This window comes from Coturnix japonica, chromosome W, assembly GCF_054131305.1.
Source record: "Coturnix japonica strain WE chromosome W, WE-NBRP24, whole genome shotgun sequence".
Classification (NCBI taxonomy): domain Eukaryota; kingdom Metazoa; phylum Chordata; class Aves; order Galliformes; family Phasianidae; genus Coturnix; species Coturnix japonica.
Window position 1 is genome coordinate 30,030,936 of NC_140701.1, and position 22,873 is coordinate 30,053,808.

Consider the following 22,873-nt stretch of genomic DNA (forward strand, 5'->3'; position numbering starts at 1 on the left):
AAAAGTGTTAGTACTTATATAAATTTTTGTGGTGAGTTATTTAAAATGTGACGTAAACATGCAGAGGTATGTGGTGCAGTGTGTAATAATGTTAGTGCTTCTTTAGTTAGTATTTTCAAGGCATCTTGGGCTATATTATACAGTTCATCCTTCTGCTCAAAGCTTCTCATATATCTGCTGGAACTCCATTTTCTCATTCAAAGTCCTTGCACCTGTGCCTCTTGAGCCAGCAGCAGGAAATCTATTGTAGCTTTATTCTGTAAAACAGTATGCCTGAAAGAAAAGTACTCAGCATTCAATTAGTTTTCTGTTTCTCCCAGACCGCCCTTTTGGGTGATCACTGCATCAGGTTTTACTTTTCTCGATGGGACCCATAAAATTTTTCCTGATTCTCTGTCCTTTACTGCGGCATAACCTCTTCGTTCAAAATGATTGATTGCATAATGTGCTGTGCCAATACTTCTGCCTGCTGGGCTACCAGGATCCAACCTCTGTGACCTTCCCGCTCCCCAAGGACACGTATCTTGTCCTTCAGGAGATGGTTGGCCCTTTCCACAATGCTTGTCCCTGGGAATTCCCAGGGATGCCTGTCGAGTGAGATATTCCCCAATGCTCCTTGAGTAGATCTCGAGATGAAGCACGAGCCATTGTCTGTCTTGATGTGTTGCAGCACACCAAGGACCACGATGGCAGTGGCCCAGTGTCGCTGAGCTGCAGGGGACTTAAATGTTAACATAATCATCATCACTCAATCAAAACCTTGACTGATAATACACTAAACAGAAGATTACATGTAACGTCATAATTTTTTGAGTTGACATATACACACTCATTCCAGCATTCATTTTAGACAATTCTATAAATGGAAATTTCTAAGCTAATGTATTATTACTTATCGATAACTATGAGGTGGCAAACCACCAAAATGAGAGAGAAGGAACACAATAGTGATGGATGCGATAGGCAGTGCCTGCAGGGCGTCCCCTGCTTCAAAATGCACTTTGCCCTTCTCACCCATCACAGATTCTCTCCTGTTTTAATTCTTGCTAAAGATTGCAAGGTTTTTTCACATGTGCTCCATATATGCATGGCCAGTGCATGATACAGAGCCCAGATGAAACACCTGTTCTTAAAAGATAACAAACCACTATATTAGATCTCTCTACAATACAAACTACTCAGAAAAGTTATTAATAGCTATAGTCACTTATTTCTATTGTTACTTGCTTCACCCTTAGCTTTCTTCTTTTTTCTTTTAATTGGTAAGCTTTTTCTTGTTGACCTACTCCTACTATAGTTACAAAAATCATCTATGGGTAGTATAGTAATTCTTGATGCAGTATAGAGTGAGATGCACCTGTGTTGTATTAGGCGAAGTACGACCCTCGGGATGTAACGTGATAGGCCTTCCCCTGCTGGGTCATGCATATGTATAAAAGATAAGGATGAAACTGGATACCTATATAAGGGACCCTCACATTCCAATAAATGCCATTTTACCGCTGACCATATTGGTGTAACAAGCAGCTGTGACTTGGTCGGGGCCGTCGATACACATTCACAAAGGGACTTGACTCTCCAGGTTACCAGATCGAGGTAACAATTGGTGCCCCGTGTGAGGCAAAGTCCTGGAGGTGAGTGTGCGACGGCTAAAACCGCGCTGACGGACGCGGTATCCACGGTTCGAGCCCGTGGAAGCACTCTCGGTGGGGTGCAAAGGGGAATGCAGCGCTGCGCCTATCCTACGGCCGATAGTTCGTAGAAGACCAGGAAGACTTCAGGTCTCTGGGTAAATGGATTCCGTCTTTAGAGTAGTATTGCAACTTTGTAAAACCTATTGTGGTAAGAATGCTCCTTCTAAGAAGGATATTGCCGCTGTTGCCTCTTGCTTGGAGTCGGCGCGGCTTTTACCCTCCCCTGGCGTTTTGCTCGATTCGGGGCGGTGGGACTCTTTCACTGAGGCCCTGCTCCAGAGAGCCACCCGCGAGCATAAAGCGAAAGAATTAAAAACCTGGGGTTTGGTCCTAGGTGCGCTTAAAGCGGCTAGGGAGGAGAAGCAAGTCCAGGCCATCGCGAAAGGGGTCTTTGGTCTGGATTCCGGGACGTCCGGGGTCTCGGGGGGTGCGGGGGATCTGCTTTCTTGCAGTGACTCCGGATCCAAGATGGCGTCGGCCACGCCGGCTGATTCCAAGATGGCCATGGCCGCGCTCGAAACAACAACTCCGGAAAAGAAGGCGGACGCTGAGTCATCAAAGGAGGCGCCACCATCATATCCCCGCCTTTACCCCTCTTTGCAGAGCTTTCACTCACCCGAAGGGGGCGGTTCTTGTCCGGAGGGGGGAGGGTTTATGGAGGCGGCGCGCCGTGGAGGCGTGGGCTCGCCCTCATACCCGCCCCCCTCAGAGGAGGGATCGTGTTCCAAAAAGGGGGAGGAACGGAAGGCTTTGCCCGGCCCCACAGTATCGGGTTCGCCTCCATGGAGGGAGGAGTTGTGGGGGGAGCAAGAGTTATCACGCAGGCCCACTAATTGGGCTGACATCCAGGAATCAATGCGTGAGTCGGGACTCAAGGAGCGAGATCATGCAGTGTTCCCGATTGTCGTCAGACAGGAGGGACCGGTTTGGGTACCTTTGGAAGCAAAAGCAGTTACTCGGTTTGCAGAAGCGATTGAGAAAAAGGGGCTGAGATCTCCGATGACACTAAGTGCTTTTGAGGCACTCATTGCCCCAGGTCCCCTACTCCCGTATGACATTGAGAGTCTAATGAGAGTCGTTCTCGAGCCAGTTCAGTTTACTTTGTGGAGGGAGGAGTGGATGATACAACTTAAAGCTATTGTAGCTGAGGCTGGACGTGATGCTCAACACCCTGCTAATGGGAGGGAGGGGGAACCGAGAACTGATATAATGAGGCTTTCGGGAGTAACTGCGGAAATGGCTGGGTCCCCAGAGAGACAGCTTAGGCTCCTGCGCCCAGGGGAATTGCTTTCCACTACAGGGGCGGCTGCTACTGCCTTTAGAAACTTTATAAGAAAGGCAGAGCCTGCAGCCCCGTGGTCAGAGATTGCTCAGGGTCCCTCAGAGTCATTCTCTGATTTTGCTAATCGATTGATACGAGCAGTAGAAGGATCAGATCTACCTAAGGACGCGCAAGCTTCTGTTTTAAAGGATTGCCTGAAGCAGAAGGCTCACAAAAATGTTAGGGACATCATTCGAGCTGCCCCTGACGATCTTGAGACTCCGGGTGAAATTATTAAGTATGTGCTGGACAAACAACAGACAACACCGCTGTCTAATGAGGGGCTAGCAAACGCATTGCTTTCTGTCATGGCCATACAAAATGGTCAGTCCAAGGGCAATTGCTTTAAATGTGGTCAGCCTGGCCATTTCAAGGTACAGTGTAAAGCTTCAGGTGGGCAGCTCAAGACTAACAGCAAGTGCCAAGCCTGTAATAGACTGGGTCATACAGCTCGTCATTGCCGAAAATACACTCTTATGCCGCAGGGAAACGAGAATGGGAGGGCACCTCAGGCCCAGGGTCCCTCCCGCAGTCAAGTACTTGGGCCCCACATGCCATTGAGTTTGGCGCAGGGGAGAGTCCACATCTCTCACCCGCAGTGGCCTTAACTATGGATCTCAGTCAACGGCCTATAGTCAAGATAATTATGGCTTTTATGGGACAATTGCCTTATAAAAAGGTTCCTCGCTCCGTCCTTATCACAGCCTTGCTTGACTCAGGAGCAGATGTTACGGTAATAGCAGAAAAGGACTGGCCTCCATCCTGGCCAGTGCTTGGTTTGGCGAAATCCATCTCTGGGGTTGGGGATACAGTGTCAACTGGCGAGTCAGCGGAACGGGTGGAAATCACTCTGATTAATAGGGACGGTTCCATAGACAAACCTGTACTGATTGGACCTCTGATTGGGTCTGTTCCAGGCACAATTTTGGGCCGGGACTTCCTTGATGCCTTAGGGGTTCGCATGACAAATTTATAGTAAGGGCCACTGTCTACCAATTAGCAATGAAACACGCCATTCCCTTGCGCTGGAAGCAGGATGCTCGTCCTGTTTGGGTAGATCAGTGGCCCCTTACTCATGAAAAGTTAACAGCGCTCAAGAAGTTGGTTTTGAGAGAGCTATTTTTAGGCCATTTGGAGCCTTCTCTTAGTTCTTGGAACACTCCTGTTTTTGTTATCTGAAAATCTTCAGGGTCATTTCGGTTGTTACACGACCTTCGCATGGTTAATGCACAGCTCATCCTCTTTGGTCCGGTGCAACAAGGTGGTCCTCTGCTATCAGCCATACCGGAGGGATGGCCTTTGGTGGTTATTGATCTTAAAGATTGTTTCTTCTCTATCCCCTTAGCAGTGAAGGATCGGGAGGCCTTTGCTTTTACTGTACCCACTCTCAATAACCAAGGGCCTTCGGAGAGGTTCCATTGGAAGGTACTTCCTCAAGGTATGGCATGCTCTCCCACAATCTGCCAACTCGTGGTGGGAAGAATAATTGAGCCGGTACGAACATCACTGCCTGATTGTCGAATTACTCATTATATGGACGACTTGTTGCTTGCAGCTCCCAGTGAGGTTCAATTACACGATTTGGAAAGGCGGGTGGTTGACGCTCTCACTACAGCAGGTTTTACCATCTCCCTGGAAAAGATACAGAAGGGGCCAGGGATTGAATTTCTGGGATATCGTTTTGGGCCCACAATGGTAGCTCCCCAGGGCCTGGATATTAAACCCCACGTTAGGACCTTGTGGGACGTCCAGAAGCTGGTGGGGGCTATTCAGTGGGTGCGCAATGCCCTTGGCATACCTCCACGACTTATGAAGCCATTTTATGATCAGTTGAAGGGTTCGGATCCCAGGGAAGAGAGAGCATGGACACAGGAAATGGATTTGGCCTGGCGGGAAATCCTACAGGCTTGTTCTTCCAATGTCCTTGCTCGATGGAGCCCTGATCGACCCTTGGAGGGGGCTGTCACCAAGTGCCAAGATGGGGCGGTGGGGATACTTGGACATACTCTGGGTTCCCGGCCACATCCACTCTGGTGGCTGTTCTCTGTACAGCCAGTGAGAGCATTTACCTCCTGGCTTGAACAGTTATCCTCCTTGCTTCAGAAGATTAGGCTTGTTGCTGTGAGAGCGTTAGGAAAAGAACCAGATATCATATACATGCCAAGTGCCTTCAGAAATGTAAACCCTCTGCCTGATGCCATTTTACTTGCTTTGCAAGGCTTTGGTGGAAAAATCTTCTACTCGGATTCATTGCCGATCTTTGAACTTGCAAAGCCCCTTCAGGTTTCATTAAAGCTCAGGGTACTTGACACCCCGATGGAGGGACCAACTGTATTCACAGATGCCTCTTCTGCCACGGGTCAGGGAGCGGTGGTTTGGCAGAATTCATCCAATAGGTGGGAACACAAGCTGATAACAGATAAAACAGTCAGTGTTCAGGTGCTTGAAGCCAGGGCCGTAGCAGTGGCTTTACGTTTGTGGCCAGAAACTCCGTGTAATGTGGTCACTGATTCAGCATTTGTGGCTAAGTTACTGCTTCGCATGGGCAATGAGGGTGTGCCTAACACTGAGATCGCTTTCTTGCTGGAGGAGGCTCTGGTCTCCCGATCTGCATCTGTGGCCATTCTTCATGTCCGCAGTCATTCGGAGGTTCCAGGGTTCTTTACAGCTGGAAATGCGGTGGCTGACCGGGTAGCAGGTGGACAGGTGCTTACCAAAAGGCACGTGACTTACACTCCTCTCTGCACATTGGAGCACGAGCTTTGTCACGAGCATGTTCCATTCCTCTATCCGCAGCTCGAGAAGTGGTTCAAACATGCCCGATCTGGCAGACTGACTTCACTTTAGAACAACGTATGGCTCCAAAGCAATGGTTGGCGGTCACCGTGGACACATCATCGACGATCATCATTGCCACCCAACACACGCGTGCTAACTCTCCTGCTGCTCAGCAACATTGGGCCACTGCCATCGCGGTCCTGGGGGTGCCGCGACACATCAAAACAGACAATGGCTCGTGTTTCATCTCGCGGTCTACACAAGATTGGCTTGAACGGTGGGGAATATCTCACTCTACAGGCATCCCTGGGAATTCCCAGGGACAAGCAATTGTGGAGAGGGCCAACCGCCTCCTGAAGGATAAGATACGTGTCCTTGGGGAGGGGGAGGGTCACAGAGGTAGGATCCCAATAGCCCAACAGGCAGAAGTATTGGCCCGAGCACTTTATGCAATCAATCATTTTGAACGAGGAGAGAGTAAGCACACCCCAATACAGAAACACTGGCAACCAAGAATCATTGACGAGGGGCCACCAGTAAAGATAAGACGGGATGATGGTACCTGGGAATCAGGGTGGTCTGTTTTAGTTTGGGGCAGAGGTTATGCTGCAGTAAAGGACAGAGAATCGGGAAAAATTTTATGGGTTCCGTCGAGAAAAATAAAACCTGATACAGCGATCGCCCAAAAGGATGTTCTGGGAGAAACAGAAAACTAATCGAAAAGCTGAGTACTTTCCTTCTAGGTACAGTTGGTGGGAGCCCGCCAGCTGCATCCGTGAAACGACCCCACAGGAAAAAGAAAAGGGACGAATGAAGAACAGCTGTCAGTACTCACGAGAAGGACATCTGTTACATTATTGACTGTGTGCCTTTGTGTGATTGTTATAAGGGGATGAAGTTCGTTTGTGGGGTTCTACAGCCAGAATTTTTTGCATTTATTTTAGCTCTAGGAGTAGTTGTAGTCTATGCTTTTAGAGAAATTGAGAGGCTGGCATGCTGGCATGCTGGTCTGTTAAGCTAATGCCACCACAGTGTTCCTATCATTTTAGTCTTTTAGTTTTAAGAATTTGTTTACCTTGTTTGTTTCAATGTATTCAGGGTTGTTTACAGCGCATGATAATGAGCTGCATAAGCCCAAGATGCCTTGAAAATACTAACTAAAGAACCACTAACATTATTATACACTGCACCACATACCTTTGCATGTTTACGTCACTTTTTAAATAACTCACCACAAAATTTATATATGAAAACTAACACTTTTATATGTTAGGGATAGTTTTAGCGGTCGCGTGTTACGGGTCTTGATTTTATTGGGCATGGGGAAGGGGAGATGTTGTATTAGGCGAAGTACGACCCTCGGGATGTAACGTGATAGGCCTTCCCCTGCTGGGTCATGCATATGTATAAAAGATAAGGATGAAACTGGATACCTATATAAGGGACCCTCACATTCCAATAAATGCCATTTTACCGCTGACCATATTGGTGTAACAAGCAGCTGTGACTTGGTCGGGGCCGTCGATACACATTCACAAAGGGACTTGACTCTCCAGGTTACCAGATCGAGGTAACACACCTGTAACTGTCAGAAAACAAATATCTTTGCACTGCTGTGTGCACATTGCATTCAGCCCACTGCGGGCAAAACTCATCCTGGGATCTTCAGGACCTGCTCTAGTATGGCTGCCACCGTTCCATCCAACTCCACCACCACAATTCCCCCTCCATACAATTTCAAGCTCCATCAACAAATTTGTCCAAGTACCCTACCCTAGTTCCCTAAATGTGTATATTATTGGGAGAAAATGAAGGCATTCTTGCTCCGACTAGCAAGAGATACTTCTAATGTCTTGCTTTTGTCCCATTCGGAAGTAACGATTTGTTTACTTTCACAAGCGGCGGAGGAGAGGGGCGGGGGGGGGGGTAAGCAGTGAGGGGGGGCAGCGCGGGGGTTTGCATTCTCTTGCTGGCACTTAAACTTCTCTGGCTAGAGCAGATCACATTCAATATTTTAACTCACTATTCTTCTGTAACCTTTTTCCCGTTTTTTTGTTTTTCACAGTTCCACTACTCGAACCCTCAATTACACTTCCATGTAACATTAATAATTCCACTTCCATATAGCATTCATGTTTACACATCCCTATTACATTAACAGTTCCATACACCATTTGCATTTATACTTTCACATACCATAAACATTTAACAATCACAAAGACAGTGACAATAATCAATACAGTTTATCCTAAGCATTCTTCCTCTCCTCCAAGTTGTCAGCAGGAGTTTAACCGACTCCAACTCGGGCTGCCGTGGCTCGCTCGTCAGCTGGACTTGTTCCAGCTTCAGAGACTCCACTCGAGCCCGGGGCCCCCTGACCGGGCCCCCAATTAACGATAAAAAGGAATGCCTCCCTTATCTTTGACCAATCCGAGACTTGGTCGCTCTTGTTCTCCCCTCTCCCTCCCCCCAAGTAGAGCTGGACCAGCAGCCCACCCTCTTGGGGAAGGGTTATGATGACTAGGAACGCCTCCGCCTCCGCCCCCGCTGATGCGGATTGGCTTCCATCTTGGTTAGTCCTATCCACCCCGCCCCACGGGGCGGAACCACACCCACAACACATCCCATCTCGAGGAAGGGACCCATCCTCCCGCCCCTGCTCACTCCCCTTCCCCACCCCCGAGGATGGGCGAAGGAACGCAGGTTGCTTTGGATACCGTGATGGGGCCTCCGAGGAAGGCTTCTGCTGGTCAAGAGATAAGGATGTGGAATGTGTGGAATGCTGCTGGATAGGGCCATCTGGTTGTTGTTCGGCCGGATCAATAGGTGCGGTTGGGATGGCAGGCGCCACCTTGTCTTTGTCTCTCAAATCCTCGGATCTGCAAGAGAAAAGGCTTCCCGACCCACATTCCGCCGTCCCAACCTGAGTTTCAGTCTTCCCCTCTTTCCGAGCCGCTTTCAATGCCCGTAGCACCAATGCCCACGTTTTGAGCTCAGAAGCTTTTTGCTCATTCATTGTGCGCTCAAAGAGCGAAAAAGTTAGAGTCCCACTTATTGTGATCCAAAATCACCCGAGGAGAGGAAAGCTCCCTCTCCTTTTAAAGACAACTAATGACGACTGCAATGTCCTTCTTAGAAGGCGTAGCTTTCCTACCATAGTAGGTTTTACAAAGTTGCAATACTACTCTAATGACGGAATACATTTACCCAGAGACCTGAAGTCTTCCTGGTCTTCTACGAACTATCGGCCGTAGGATAGGCGCAGCGCTGCATTCCCCTTTGCACCCCACCGAGAGTGCTTCCACGGGCTCGAACCGTGGATACCGCGTCCGTCAGCGCGGTTTTAGCCGTCGCACACTCACCTCCAGGACTTTGCCTCACACGGGGCACCATTTGTTACCTCGATCTGGTAACCTGGAAAGTCAAGTCCCTTTGTGAATGTGTATCGACGGCCCCGACCAAGTCACAGCTGTTTGTTACACCATTATGGTGAGCTGTAAAATGGCGTTTATTGGAATGTGAGGGTCCCTTATATAGGTATCCAGTTTCATCCTTATCTTTTTTACATATGCATGACCCAGCAGGGGAGGGCCTATCACGTTACATCCCGAGGGTCCGATTTCGCCTAATACAACACATTACTAACAGAAATACCTTTTCTCCTCTACAAAATAAGGACATTTCAAACAGATATATCCTTTTCTGACAGATTTGAGAAAAATTTCACAGGAATATCAATACTTATACCAGAAATAAAAAGGTCTCTCTTAGGTATCACTCTTTACCCTTGCAAAAATATGGTTTTCTTACCAAAATAATGTTTTTCATCTCTACAAACAGCATTTTCTAAACGTAAAGGTGGTTTTCATCACCAAAAGAAATCGATTTCTCTACAAAGTTATCGTTTGTAGCCAAATATGACACATTGTTTCCAGAATAACTCTTTTCATCTAAAAAAGAATGACATTTCCACAGAAATATCGATTTCTGACAAATTTTAGAAGTAGGTCACACGAATATCGATACTTATCCCAGAAATGTAAAGTACGCTCTTAGGCATCACTCTTCATCCTTGCAAAACTATGGTTTTCTTCCCAAACTAATGCTTTTCATCCCTACAAATAGCAATTTCTCCCTAAATTACTGGTTTTCATCCCCAAAAGAAGACACATTCTCTTTAAAATGATGCTTTGTAACAAATTATGACTCACTGATTCCAGACTATCTGTCTTTCCCTACAAAATAATGACATTAACATAAGAATTATCCATTTCAGACAAATTTCCGATGTATTTCACACTAATATCAATACTTAAGCCAGAATCAAATGTGTTCTCTCTTAGGTATCACTCTTGAATCTTGCAAAAAATTCATTTTCTTACCAATACAAAGCTTTTCATCACTACAAGTAGCATTTTCTACCCAAAAAAGTGGTTTTCATCCCCAATAGAAATCGTTTTCTCTACAAATGGTCCCTTGTAGCAACATATGAAACACTCTTATTGGAATACCTCTTTCCCTCTTCAAAATAAGGACATTTCCAACAGAAATATCCATTTCTGACAAATTTTAGAAGAATGTCACACAAAAATCAGTACCTATCCCAGAAATAAAAAGTTCTCTCCTAAGAGTCATTCCTTATCCTTGCAAAAACATGGTTTTCTCACCAAAATAATGCTTTTTATCCCTTTCAAATAGCGTTGTTTCCCAGAAATACTGGTTTTCATCCCCAAAAGAAGACATTTTCTCTACAAAATGAAGCTTTGTAGCAAAATATGACACATTGTTTCCAGAATACCTTTTCTCTTCTACAAATTGAGGACATTACTAACAGAAATACCTTTTCTCCTCTACAAAATAAGGACATTTCCAACAGAAATACCTTTTCTCCTCTACAAAATAAGGACATTTCCAACAGATATATCCTTTTCTGACAGATTTTAGAAAAATTTCACAGCAGTATCTATACTTATACCAGAAATGAAAAGGTCTCTCTTAACTATCACTCTTTACCCTAGTAAAAATATGGTTTTCTTACCAAAATAATGCTTTTCATCTCTACAAACAGCATTTTCTATACGTAAAGGTGGTTTTCATCACCAAAAGTAATCGATTTCTCTACAAAATTATCGTTTGTAGCCAAATATGACACATTGTTTCCAGAATAACTCTTTTCATCTAAAAAAGAATGACATTTCCAACAGAAATATTGATTTCTGACAAATTTTAGAAGTAGGCCACATGAAAATCGATACTTATCCCAGAAATGAAAAGTACGCTCTTAGGCATCACTCTTCATCCTTGCAAAACTATGGTTTTCTTCCCAAACTAATGCTTTTCATCCCTACAAATAGCAATTTCTCCCTAAATTACTGGTTTTCATCCCCAAAAGAAGACACATTCTCTTTAAAATGATGCTTTGTAACAAATTATGACTCACTGATTCCAGACTATCTGTCTTCCCCTACAAAATAATGACATTAACATAAGAATTATCCATTTCAGACAAATTTCTGAAGTATTTCACACTAATATCAATACTTACGCCAGAAAAAAAATGTGTTCATTTCAGACAAATTTCCGATGTATTTCACACTAATATCAATACTTACGCCAGAATCAAATGTATTCTCTCTTAGGTATCACTCTTGAATCTTGCCTAAAATTCATTTTCTTACCAATACAAAGCTTTTCATCATTACAAGTAGCATTTTCTACCCAAAAAAGTGGTTTTCATCCCCAATAGAAATCGTTTTCTCTACAAATGGTCCCTTGTAGCAACATATGAAACACTGTTATTGGAATACCTCTTTCCCTCTTCAAAATAAGGACATTTCCAAAAGAAATATCCATTTCTGACAAATTTTAGAAGAATGTCACACAAATATCAGTACCTATCCCAGAAATAAAAAGTTCTCTCCTAAGAATCATTTTTTATCCTTGCAAAAACATGGTTTTCTCACCAAAATAATGCTTTTTATCCCTTTAAAATAGCATTGTTTCCCAGAAAGACTGGTTTTCATCCCCAAAAGAAGACATTTTCTCTACAAAATGAAGCTTTGTAGCAAAATATGACACATTGTTTCCAGAATACCTTTTCTCTTCTACAAATTGAGGACATTACTAACAGAAATACCTTTTCTCCTCTACAAAATAAGGACATTTCCAACAGATATATCCTTTTCTGACAGATTTTAGAAAAATTTCACAGGAATATCAATACTTATACCAGAAATAAAAAAGTCTCTCTTAGGTTTCACACTTTACCCTTGCAAAAATATGGTTTTCTTACCAAAATAATGTTTTTTATCTCTACAAACAGCATTTTCTAAACGTAAAGGTGGTTTTCATCACCAAAAGAAATCGATTTCTCTACAAAATTATCGTTTGTAGCCAAATATGACACATTGTTTCCAGAATAACTCTTTTCATCTAAAAAAGAATGACATTTCCAACAGAAATATCGATTTCTGACAAATTTTAGAATTAGCCCACATGAATATCGATACTTATCCCAGAAATGAAAAGTACGCTCTTAGGCATCACTCTTCATCCTTGCAAAACTATGGTTTTCTTCCCAAACTAATGCTTTTCATCCCTACAAATAGCAATTTCTCCCTAAATTACTGGTTTTCATCCCCAAAAGAAGACACATTCTCTTTAAAATGATGCTTTGTAACAAATTATGACTCACTGATTCCAGACTATCTGTCTTCCCCTACAAAATAATGACATTAACATAAGAATTATCCATTTCAGACAAATTTCTGATGTATTTCACACTAATATCAATACTTACGCCAGAAAAAAAATGTGTTCATTTCAGACAAATTTCCCATGTATTTCACACTAATATCAATACTTACGCCAGAATCAAATGTATTCTCTCTTAGGTATCACTCTTGAATCTTGCCTAAAATTCATTTTCTTACCAATACAAAGCTTTTCAGCATTACAAGTAGCATTTTCTACCCAAAAAAGTGGTTTTCATCCCCAATAGAAATCGTTTTCTCTACAAATGGTCCCTTGTAGCAACATATGAAACACTGTTATTGGAATACCTCTTTCCCTCTTCAAAATAAGGACATTTCCAACAGAAATATCGATTTCTGACAAATTTTAGAAGAATGTCACACAAATATCAGTTCCTATCCCAGAAATAAAAAGTTCTCTCCTAAGAATCATTCCTTATCCTTGCAAAAACATGGTTTTCTCACCAAAATAATGCTTTTTATCCCTTTCAAATAGCGTTGTTTCCCAGAAATACTGGTTTTCATCCCCAAAAGAAGACATTTTCTCTACAAAATGTATCTTTGTAGCAAAATATGACACATTGTTTCCAGAATACCTTTGCTCTTCTACAAATTGAGGACATTACTAACAGAAATACCTTTTCTCCTCTACAAAATAAGGACATTTCCAACAGATATATCCTTTTCTGAGAGATTTTAGAAAAATTTCACAGGAATATCAATACTTATACCAGAAATAAAAAGGTCTCTCTTAGGTATCACTCTTTACCCTTGCAAAAATATGGTTTTCTTACCAAAATAATGCTTTTCATCTCTACAAACAGCATTTTCTAAACATAAAGGTGGTTTTCGTCACAAAAAGAAATCGATTTCTCTACAAAATTATCGTTTGTAGCCAAATATGACACATTGTTTCCAGAATAACTCTTTTCATCTAAAAAAGAATGACATTTCCAACAGAAATATCGATTTCTGACAAATTTTAGAAGTAGGCCACATGAATATCGATACTTATCCCAGAAATGAAAAGTACGCTCTTAGGCATCACTCTTCATCCTGGCAAAACTATGGTTTTCTTCCCAAACTAATGCTTTTCATCCCTACAAATAGCAATTTCTCCCTAAATTACTGGTTTTCATCCCCAAAAGAAGACACATTCTCTTTAAAATGATGCTTTGTAACAAATTATGACTCACTGATTCCAGACTATCTGACTTCCCCTACAAAATAATGACATTAACATAAGAATTATCCATTTCAGACAAATTTCTGATGTATTTCACACTAATATCAATACTTACGCCAGAAAAAAAATGTGTTCATTTCAGACAAATTTCCCATGTATTTCACACTAATATCAATACTTACGCCAGAATCAAATGTATTCTCTCTTAGGTATCACTCTTGAATCTTGCCTAAAATTCATTTTCTTACCAATACAAAGCTTTTCAGCATTACAAGTAGCATTTTCTACCCAAAAAAGTGGTTTTCATCCCTAATAGAAATCGTTTTCTCTACAAATGGTCCCTTGTAGCAACATATGAAACACTGTTATTGGAATACCTCTTTCCCTCTTCAAAATAAGGACATTTCCAAGAGAAATATCAATTTCTGACAAATTTTAGAAGAATGTCACAGAAATATCAGTACCTATCCCAGAAATAAAAAGTTCTCTCCTAAGAGTCATTCCTTATCCTTGCAAAAACATGGTTTTCTCACCAAAATAATGCTTTTTATCCCTTTCAAATAGCGTTGTTTCCCAGAAATACTGGTTTTCATCCCCAAAAGAAGACATTTTCTGTACAAAATGAAGCTTTGTAGCAAAATATGACACATTGTTTCCAGAATACCTTTTCTCTTCTACAAATTGAGGACATTACTAACAGAAATACCTTTTCTCCTCTACAAAATAAGGACATTTCCAACAGAAATACCTTTTCTCCTCTACAAAATAAGGACATTTCCAACAGATATATCCTTTTCTGACAGATTTTAGAAAAATTTCACAGCAGTATCTATACTTATACCAGAAATGAAAAGGTCTCTCTTAACTATCACTCTTTACCCTTGTAAAAATATGGTTTTCTTACCAAAATAATGCTTTTCATCTCTACAAACAGCATTTTCTATACGTAAAGGTGGTTTTCATCACTAAAAGAAATCGATTTCTCTACAAAATTATCGTTTGTAGCCAAATATGACACATTGTTTCCAGAATAACTCTTTTCATCTAAAAAAGAATGACATTTCCAACAGAAATATCGATTTCTGACAAATTTTAGAAGTAGGCCACATGAATATCGATACTTATCCCAGAAATGAAAAGTACGCTCTTAGGCATCACTCTTCATCCTGGCAAAACTATGGTTTTCTTCCCAAACTAATGCTTTTCATCCCTACAAATAGCAATTTCTCCCTAAATTACTGGTTTTCATCCCCAAAAGAAGACACATTCTCTTTAAAATGATGCTTTGTAACAAATTATGACTCACTGATTCCAGACTATCTGACTTCCCCTACAAAATAATGACATTAACATAAGAATTATCCATTTCAGACAAATTTCTGATGTATCTCACACTAATATCAATACTTACGCCAGAAAAAAAATGTGTTCATTTCAGACAAATTTCCCATGTATTTCACACTAATATCAATACTTACGCCAGAATCAAATGTATTCTCTCTTAGGTATCACTCTTGAATCTTGCCTAAAATTCATTTTCTTACCAATACAAAGCTTTTCATCATTACAAGTAGCATTTTCTACCCAAAAAAGTGGTTTTCATCCCTAATAGAAATCGTTTTCTCTACAAATGGTCCCTTGTAGCAACATATGAAACTCTGTTATTGGAATACCTCTTTCCCTCTTCAAAATAAGGACATTTCCAACAGATGTATCCTTTTCTGACAGATTTTAGAAAAATTTCACAGCAGTATCTATACTTATACCAGAAATGAAAAGGTCTCTCTTAACTATCACTCTTTACCCTTGTAAAAATATGGTTTTCTTACCAAAATAATGCTTTTCATCTCTACAAACAGCATTTTCTATACGTAAAGGTGGTTTTCATCACCAAAAGAAATCGATTTCTCTACAAAATTATCGTTTGTAGCCAAATATGACACATTGTTTCCAGAATAACTCTTTTCATCTAAACAAGAATGACATTTCCAACAGAAATATTGATTTCTGACAAATTTTAGAAGTAGGCCACATGAATATCGATACTTATCCCAGAAATGAAAAGTACGCTCTTAGGCATCACTCTTCATCCTTGCAAAACTATGGTTTTCTTCCCAAACTAATGCTTTTCATCCCTACAAATAGCAATTTCTCCCTAAATTACTGGTTTTCATCCCCAAAAGAAGACACATTCTCTTTAAAATGATGCTTTGTAACAAATTATGACTCACTGATTCCAGACTATCTGTCTTCCCCTACAAAATAATGACATTAACATAAGAATTATCCATTTCAGACAAATTTCTGATGTATTTCACACTAATATCAATACTTACGCCAGAAAAAAAATGTGTTCATTTCAGACAAATTTCCCATGTATTTCACACTAATATCAATACTTACGCCAGAATCAAATGTATTCTCTCTTAGGTATCACTCTTGAATCTTGCCTAAAATTCATTTTCTTACCAATACAAAGCTTTTCATCATTACAAGTAGCATTTTCTACCCAAAAAAGTGGTTTTCATCCCCAATAGAAATCGTTTTCTCTACAAATGGTCCCTTGTAGCAACATATGAAACACTGTTATTGGAATACCTCTTTCCCTCTTCAAAATAAGGACATTTCCAACAGAAATATCGATTTCTGCCAAATTTTAGAAGAATGTCACACAAATATCAGTTCCTATCCCAGAAATAAAAAGTTCTCTCCTAAGAATCATTTTTTATCCTTGCAAAAACATGGTTTTCTCACCAAAATAATGCTTTTTATCCCTTTCAAATAGCGTTGTTTCCCAGAAATACTGGTTTTCATCCCCAAAAGAAGACATTTTCTCTACAAAATGAAGCTTTATAGCAAAATATGACACATTGTTTCCAGAATACCTTTTCTCTTCTACAAATTGAGGACATTACTAACAGAAATACCTTTTCTCCTCTACAAAATAAGGACATTTCCAACAGATATATCCTTTTCTGACAGATTTTAGAAAAATTTCACAGGAATATCAATACTTATACCAGAAATAAAAAGGTCTCTCTTAGGTATCACTCTTTAACCTTGCAAAAATATGGTTTTCTTACCAAAATAATGTTTTTCATCTCTACAAACAGCATTTTCTATACGTAAAGGTGGTTTTCATCACCAAAAGAAATCGATTTCTCTACAAAATTATCGTTTGTAGCCAAATATGACACATTGTTTCCAGAATAACTCTTTTCATCTAAAAAAGAATGACATTTCCAACAGAAATATCGATTTCTGACAAATTTTAGAAGTAGGCCACATGAATATCGATACTTATCCCAGAAATGAAAAGTACGCTCTTAGGCATCACTCTTCATCCTTGCAAAACTATGGTTTTCTTCCCAAACTAATGCTTTTCATCCCTACAAATAGCAATTTCTCCCTAAATTACTGGTTTTCATCCCCAAAAGAAGACACATTCTCTTTAAAATGATGCTTTGTAACAAACTATGACTCATTGATTCCAGACTATCTGTCTTCCCCTACAAAATAATGACATTAACATAAGAATTATCCATTTCAGACAAATTTCTGATGTATTTCACACTAATATCAATACTTACTCCAGAAAAAAAATGTGTTCATTTCAGACAAATTTCCGATGTATTTCACACTAATATCAATAATTACGCCAGAATCAAATGTATTCTCTCTTAGGTATCACTCTTGAATCTTGCCTAAAATTCATTTTCTTACCAATACAAAGCTTTTCATCATTACAAGTAGCATTTTCTACCCAAAAAAGTGGTTTTCATCCCCAATAGAAATCGTTTTCTCTACAAATGGTCCCTTGTAGCAACATATGAAACACTGTTATTGGAATACCTCTTTCCCTCTTCAAAATAAGGACATTTCCAACAGAAATATCCATTTCTGACAAATTTTAGAAGAATGTCACACAAATATCAGTACCTATCCCAGAAATAAAAAGTTCTCTCCTAAGAGTCATTCCATATCCTTGCAAAAACATGGTTTTCTCACCAAAATAATGCTTTTTATCCCTTTCAAATAGCGTTGTTTCCCAGAAATACTGGTTTTCATCCCCAAAAGAAGACATTTTCTCTACAAAATGAAGCTTTGTAGCAAAATATGACACATTGTTTCCAGAATACCTTTTCTCTTCTACAAATTGAGGACATTACTAACAGAAATACCTTTTCTCCTCTACAAAATAAGGACACTTCCAACAGAAATACCTTTTCTCCTCTACAAAATAAGGACATTTCCAACAGATATATCCTTTTCTGACAGATTTTAGAAAAATTTCACAGGAATATCAATACTTATACCAGAAATAAAAAAGTCTCTCTTAGGTTTCACACTTTACCCTTGCAAAAATATGGTTTTCTTACCAAAATAATGTTTTTTATCTCTACAAACAGCATTTTCTAAACGTAAAGTTGGTTTTCATCACCAAAAGAAATCGATTTCTCTACAAAATTATCGTTTGTAGCCAAATATGACACATTGTTTCCAGAATAACTCTTTTCATCTAAAAAAGAATGACATTTCCAACAGAAATATCGATTTCTGACAAATTTTAGAAGTAGGCCACATGAATATCGATACTTATCCCAGAAATGAAAAGTACGCTCTTAGGCATCACTCTTCATCCTGGCAAAACTATGGTTTTCTTCCCAAACTAATGCTTTTCATCCCTACAAATAGCAATTTCTCCCTAAATTACTGGTTTTCATCCCCAAAAGAAGACACATTCTCTTTAAAATGATGCTTTGTAACAAATTATGACTCACTGATTCCAGAATATGTCTTCCCCTACAAAATAATGACATTAACATAAGAATTATCCATTTCAGACAAATTTCTGATGTATTTCACACTAATATCAATACTTACTCCAGAAAAAAAATGTGTTCATTTCAGACAAATTTCCCATGTATTTCACACTAATATCAATACTTACGCCAGAATCAAATGTATTCTGTCTTAAGTATCACTCTTGAATCTTGCCAAAAATTCATTTTCTTACCAATACAAAGCTTTTCATCATTACAAGTAGCATTTTCTACCCAAAAAAGTGGTTTTCATCCCCAATAGAAATCGTTTTCTCTACAAATGGTCCCTTCTAGCAACATATGAAACACTGTTATTGGAATACCTCTTTCCCTCTTCAAAATAAGGACATTTCCAACAGAAATATCCATTTATGACAAATTTTAGAAGAATGTCACACAAATATCAGTACCTATCCCAGAAATAAAAAGTTCTCTCCTAAGAGTCATTCCATATCCTTGCAAAAACATGGTTTTCTCACCAAAATAATGCTTTTTATCCCTTTCAAATAGCGTTGTTTCCCAGAAATACTGGTTTTCATCCCCAAAAGAAGACATTTTCTCTACAAAATGAAGCTTTGTAGCAAAATATGACACATTGTTTCCAGAATACCTTTTCTCTTCTACAAATTGAGGACATTACTAACAGAAATACCTTTTCTCCTCTACAAAATAAGGACATTTCCAACAGATATATCCTTTTCTGACAGATTTTAGAAAAATTTCACAGGAATATCAATACTTATACCAGAAATAAAAAAGTCTCTCTTTGGTTTCACACTTTACCCTTGCAAAAATATGGTTTTCTTACCAAAATAATGTTTTTTATCTCTACAAACAGCATTTTCTAAACGTAAAGTTGGTTTTCATCACCAAAAGAAATCGATTTCTCTACAAAATTATCGTTTGTAGCCAAATATGACACATTGTTTCCAGAATAACTCTTTTCATCTAAAAAAGAATGACATTTCCAACAGAAATATCGATTTCTGACAAATTTTAGAAGTAGCCCACATGAATATCGATACTTATCCCAGAAATGAAAAGTACGCTCTTAGGCATCACTCTTCATCCTTGAAAAACTATGGTTTTCTTCCCAAACTAATGCTTTTCATCCCTACAAATAGCAATTTCTCCCTAAATTACTAGTTTTCATCCCCAAAAGAAGACACATTCTCTTTAAAATGATGCTTTGTAACAAATTATGACTCATTGATTCCAGAGTATCTGTCTTCCCCTACAAAATAATGACATTAACATAAGAATTATCCATTTCAGACAAATTTCCGATGTATTTCACACTAATATCAATACTTACGCCAGAATCAAATGTGTTCTCTCTTAGGTATCACTCTTGAATCTTGCCAAAAATTCATTTTCTTACCAATACAAAGCTTTTCATCATTACAAGTAGCATTTTCTACCCAAAAGAGTGGTTTTCATCCCCAATAGAAATCGTTTTCTCTACAAATGGTCCCTTGTAGCAACATATGAAACACTGTTATTGGAATACCTCTTTCCCTCTTCAAAATAAGGACATTTCCAACAGAAATATCGATTTCTGACAAATTTTAGAAGAATGTCACACAAATATCAGCACCTATAACAGAAATAAAAAGTTATCTCCTAAGAGTCATTCCTTATCCTTGCAAAAACATGGTTTTCTCACCAAAATAATGCTTTTTATCCCTTTTAAATAGCGTTGTTTCCCAGAAATACTGGTTTTCATCTCTCAAAAGAAGACATTTTCTCTACAAAATGAAGCTTTGTAGCAAAATATGACACATTGTTTCCAGAATACCTTTTCTCTTCTACAAATTGAGGACATTACTAACAGAAATACCTTTTCTCCTCTACAAAATAAGGACATTTCCAACAGATATATCCTTTTCTGACAGATTTCAGAAAAATTTCACAGGAATATCAATACTTATACCAGAAATAAAAAGGTCTCTCTTAGGTATCACTCTTTGCCCTTGCAAAAATATGGTTTTCTTACCAAAATAATGCTTTTTCATCTCTACAAACAGCATTTTCTAAACATAAAGGTGGTTTTCGTCACAAAAAGAAATCGATTTCTCTACAAAATTATCGTTTGTAGCCAAATATGACACATTGTTTTCAGAATAACTCTTTTCATCTAAAAAAGAATGACATTTCCAACAGAAATATCGATTTCTGACAAATTTTAGAAGTAGGCCACATGAATATCGATACTTATCCCAGATATGAAAAGTACGCTCTTAGGCATCACTCTTCATCCTTGCAAAACTATGGTTTTCTTCCCAAACTAATGCTTTTCATCCCTACAAATAGCAATTTCTCCCTAAATTACTGGTTTTCATCCCCAAAAGAAGACACATTCTCTTTAAAATGATGCTTTGTAACAAATTATGACTCACTGATTCCAGAATATGTCTTCCCCTACAAAATAATGACATTAACATAAGAATTATCCATTTCAGAAAAATTTCTGATGTATTTCACACTAATATCAATACTTACTCCAGAAAAAAAATGTGTTCATTTCAGACAAATTTCCCATGTATTTCACACTAATATCAATACTTACGCCAGAATCAAATGTATTCTGTCTTAAGTATCACTCTTGAATCTTGCCAAAAATTCATTTTCTTACCAATACAAAGCTTTTCATCATTACAAGTAGCATTTTCTACCCAAAAAAGTGGTTTTCATCCCCAATAGAAATCGTTTTCTTTACAAATAGTCCCTTGTAGCAACATATGAAACACTGTTATTGGAATACCTCTTTCCCTCTTCAAAATAAGGACATTTCCAACAGAAATATCCATTTCTGACAAATTTTAGAAGAATGTCACACAAATATCAGTACCTATCCCAGAAATAAAAAGTTCTCTCCTAAGAATCATTCTTTATCCTTGCAAAAACATGGTTTTCTCACCAAAATAATGCTTTTTATCCCTTTAAAATAGCATTGTTTCCCAGAAATACTGGTTTTCATCCCCAAAAGAAGACATTTTCTCTACAAAATGAAGCTTTGTAGCAAAATATGACACATTGTTTCCAGAATACCTTTTCTCTTCTACAAATTGAGGACATTACTAACAGAAATACCTATTCTCCTCTACAAAATAAGGACATTTCCAACAGATATATCCTTTTCTGACAGATTTTAGAAAAATTTCACAGGAATATCAATACTTATACCAGAAATAAAAAGGTCTCTCTTAGGTATCACTCTTTACCCTTGCAAAAATATGGTTTTCTTACCAAAATAATGCTTTTCATCTCTACAAACAGCATTTTCTAATCATAAAGGTGGTTTTCATCACCAAAAGAAATCGATTTCTCTACAAAATTATCGTTTGTAGCCAAATATGACACATTGTTTCCAGAATAACTCTTTTCATCTAAAAAAGAATGACATTTCCAACAGAAATATCGATTTCTGACAAATTTTAGAAGTAGGTCACACGAATATCGATACTTATCCCAGAAATGAAAAGTACGCTCTTAGGCATCACTCTTCATCCTTGCAAAACTATGGTTTTCTTCCCAAACTAATGCTTTTCATCCCTACAAATAGCAATTTCTCCCTAAATTACTAGTTTTCATCCCCAAAAGAAGACACATTCTCTTTAAAATGATGCTTTGTAACAAATTATGACTCATTGATTCCAGAGTATCTGTCTTCCCCTACAAAATAATGACATTAACATAAGAATTATCCATTTCAGACAAATTTCCGATGTATTTCACACTAATATCAATACTTACGCCAGAATCAAATGTGTTCTCTCTTAGGTATCACTCTTGAATCTTGCCAAAAATTCATTTTCTTACCAATACAAAGCTTTTCATCATTACAAGTAGCATTTTCTACCCAAAAGAGTGGTTTTCATCCCCAATAGAAATCGTTTTCTCTACAAATGGTCCCTTGTAGCAACATATGAAACACTGTTATTGGAATACCTCTTTCCCTCTTCAAAATAAGGACATTTCCAACAGAAATATCGATTTCTGACAAATTTTAGAAGAATGTCACACAAATATCAGCACCTATCCCAGAAATAAAAAGTTATCTCCTAAGAGTCATTCCTTATCCTTGCAAAAACATGGTTTTCTCACCAAAATAATGCTTTTTATCCCTTTTAAATAGCGTTGTTTCCCAGAAATACTGGTTTTCATCTCTCAAAAGAAGACATTTTCTCTACAAAATGAAGCTTTGTAGCAAAATATGACACATTGTTTCCAGAATACCTTTTCTCTTCTACAAATTGAGGACATTACTAACAGAAATACCTTTTCTCCTCTACAAAATAAGGACATTTCCAACAGAT

The 22,873-nt window shown here is 38.9% G+C and overlaps 2 protein-coding genes across 2 annotated transcripts in view; one reads left to right on the forward strand and one right to left on the reverse strand.

Moving 5' to 3' along the window:
• Window positions 1-768: 768 nt before the first annotated feature.
• Window positions 769-22,873, reverse strand: part of LOC146754669 (uncharacterized) — a 148,841-nt gene continuing 126,736 nt past the window's right edge. Inside the window, exons 2-3 of the mRNA XM_085527652.1 lie at window positions 7,373-7,635; window positions 769-1,357 (exon numbers count right to left, since the gene is read on the reverse strand). The gene's annotated coding sequence lies outside the window, so the exon portion shown is untranslated. The remainder of the gene's footprint in view (window positions 1,358-7,372; window positions 7,636-22,873) is intronic.
• Window positions 1,412-3,807, forward strand: LOC146754670 (endogenous retrovirus group K member 8 Gag polyprotein-like). The gene has a single exon (XM_085527645.1). The coding sequence runs from the start codon at window positions 1,794-1,796 to the stop codon at window positions 3,621-3,623; it is 1,830 nt and encodes a 609-aa protein (XP_085383771.1). The 5' UTR covers window positions 1,412-1,793; the 3' UTR covers window positions 3,624-3,807.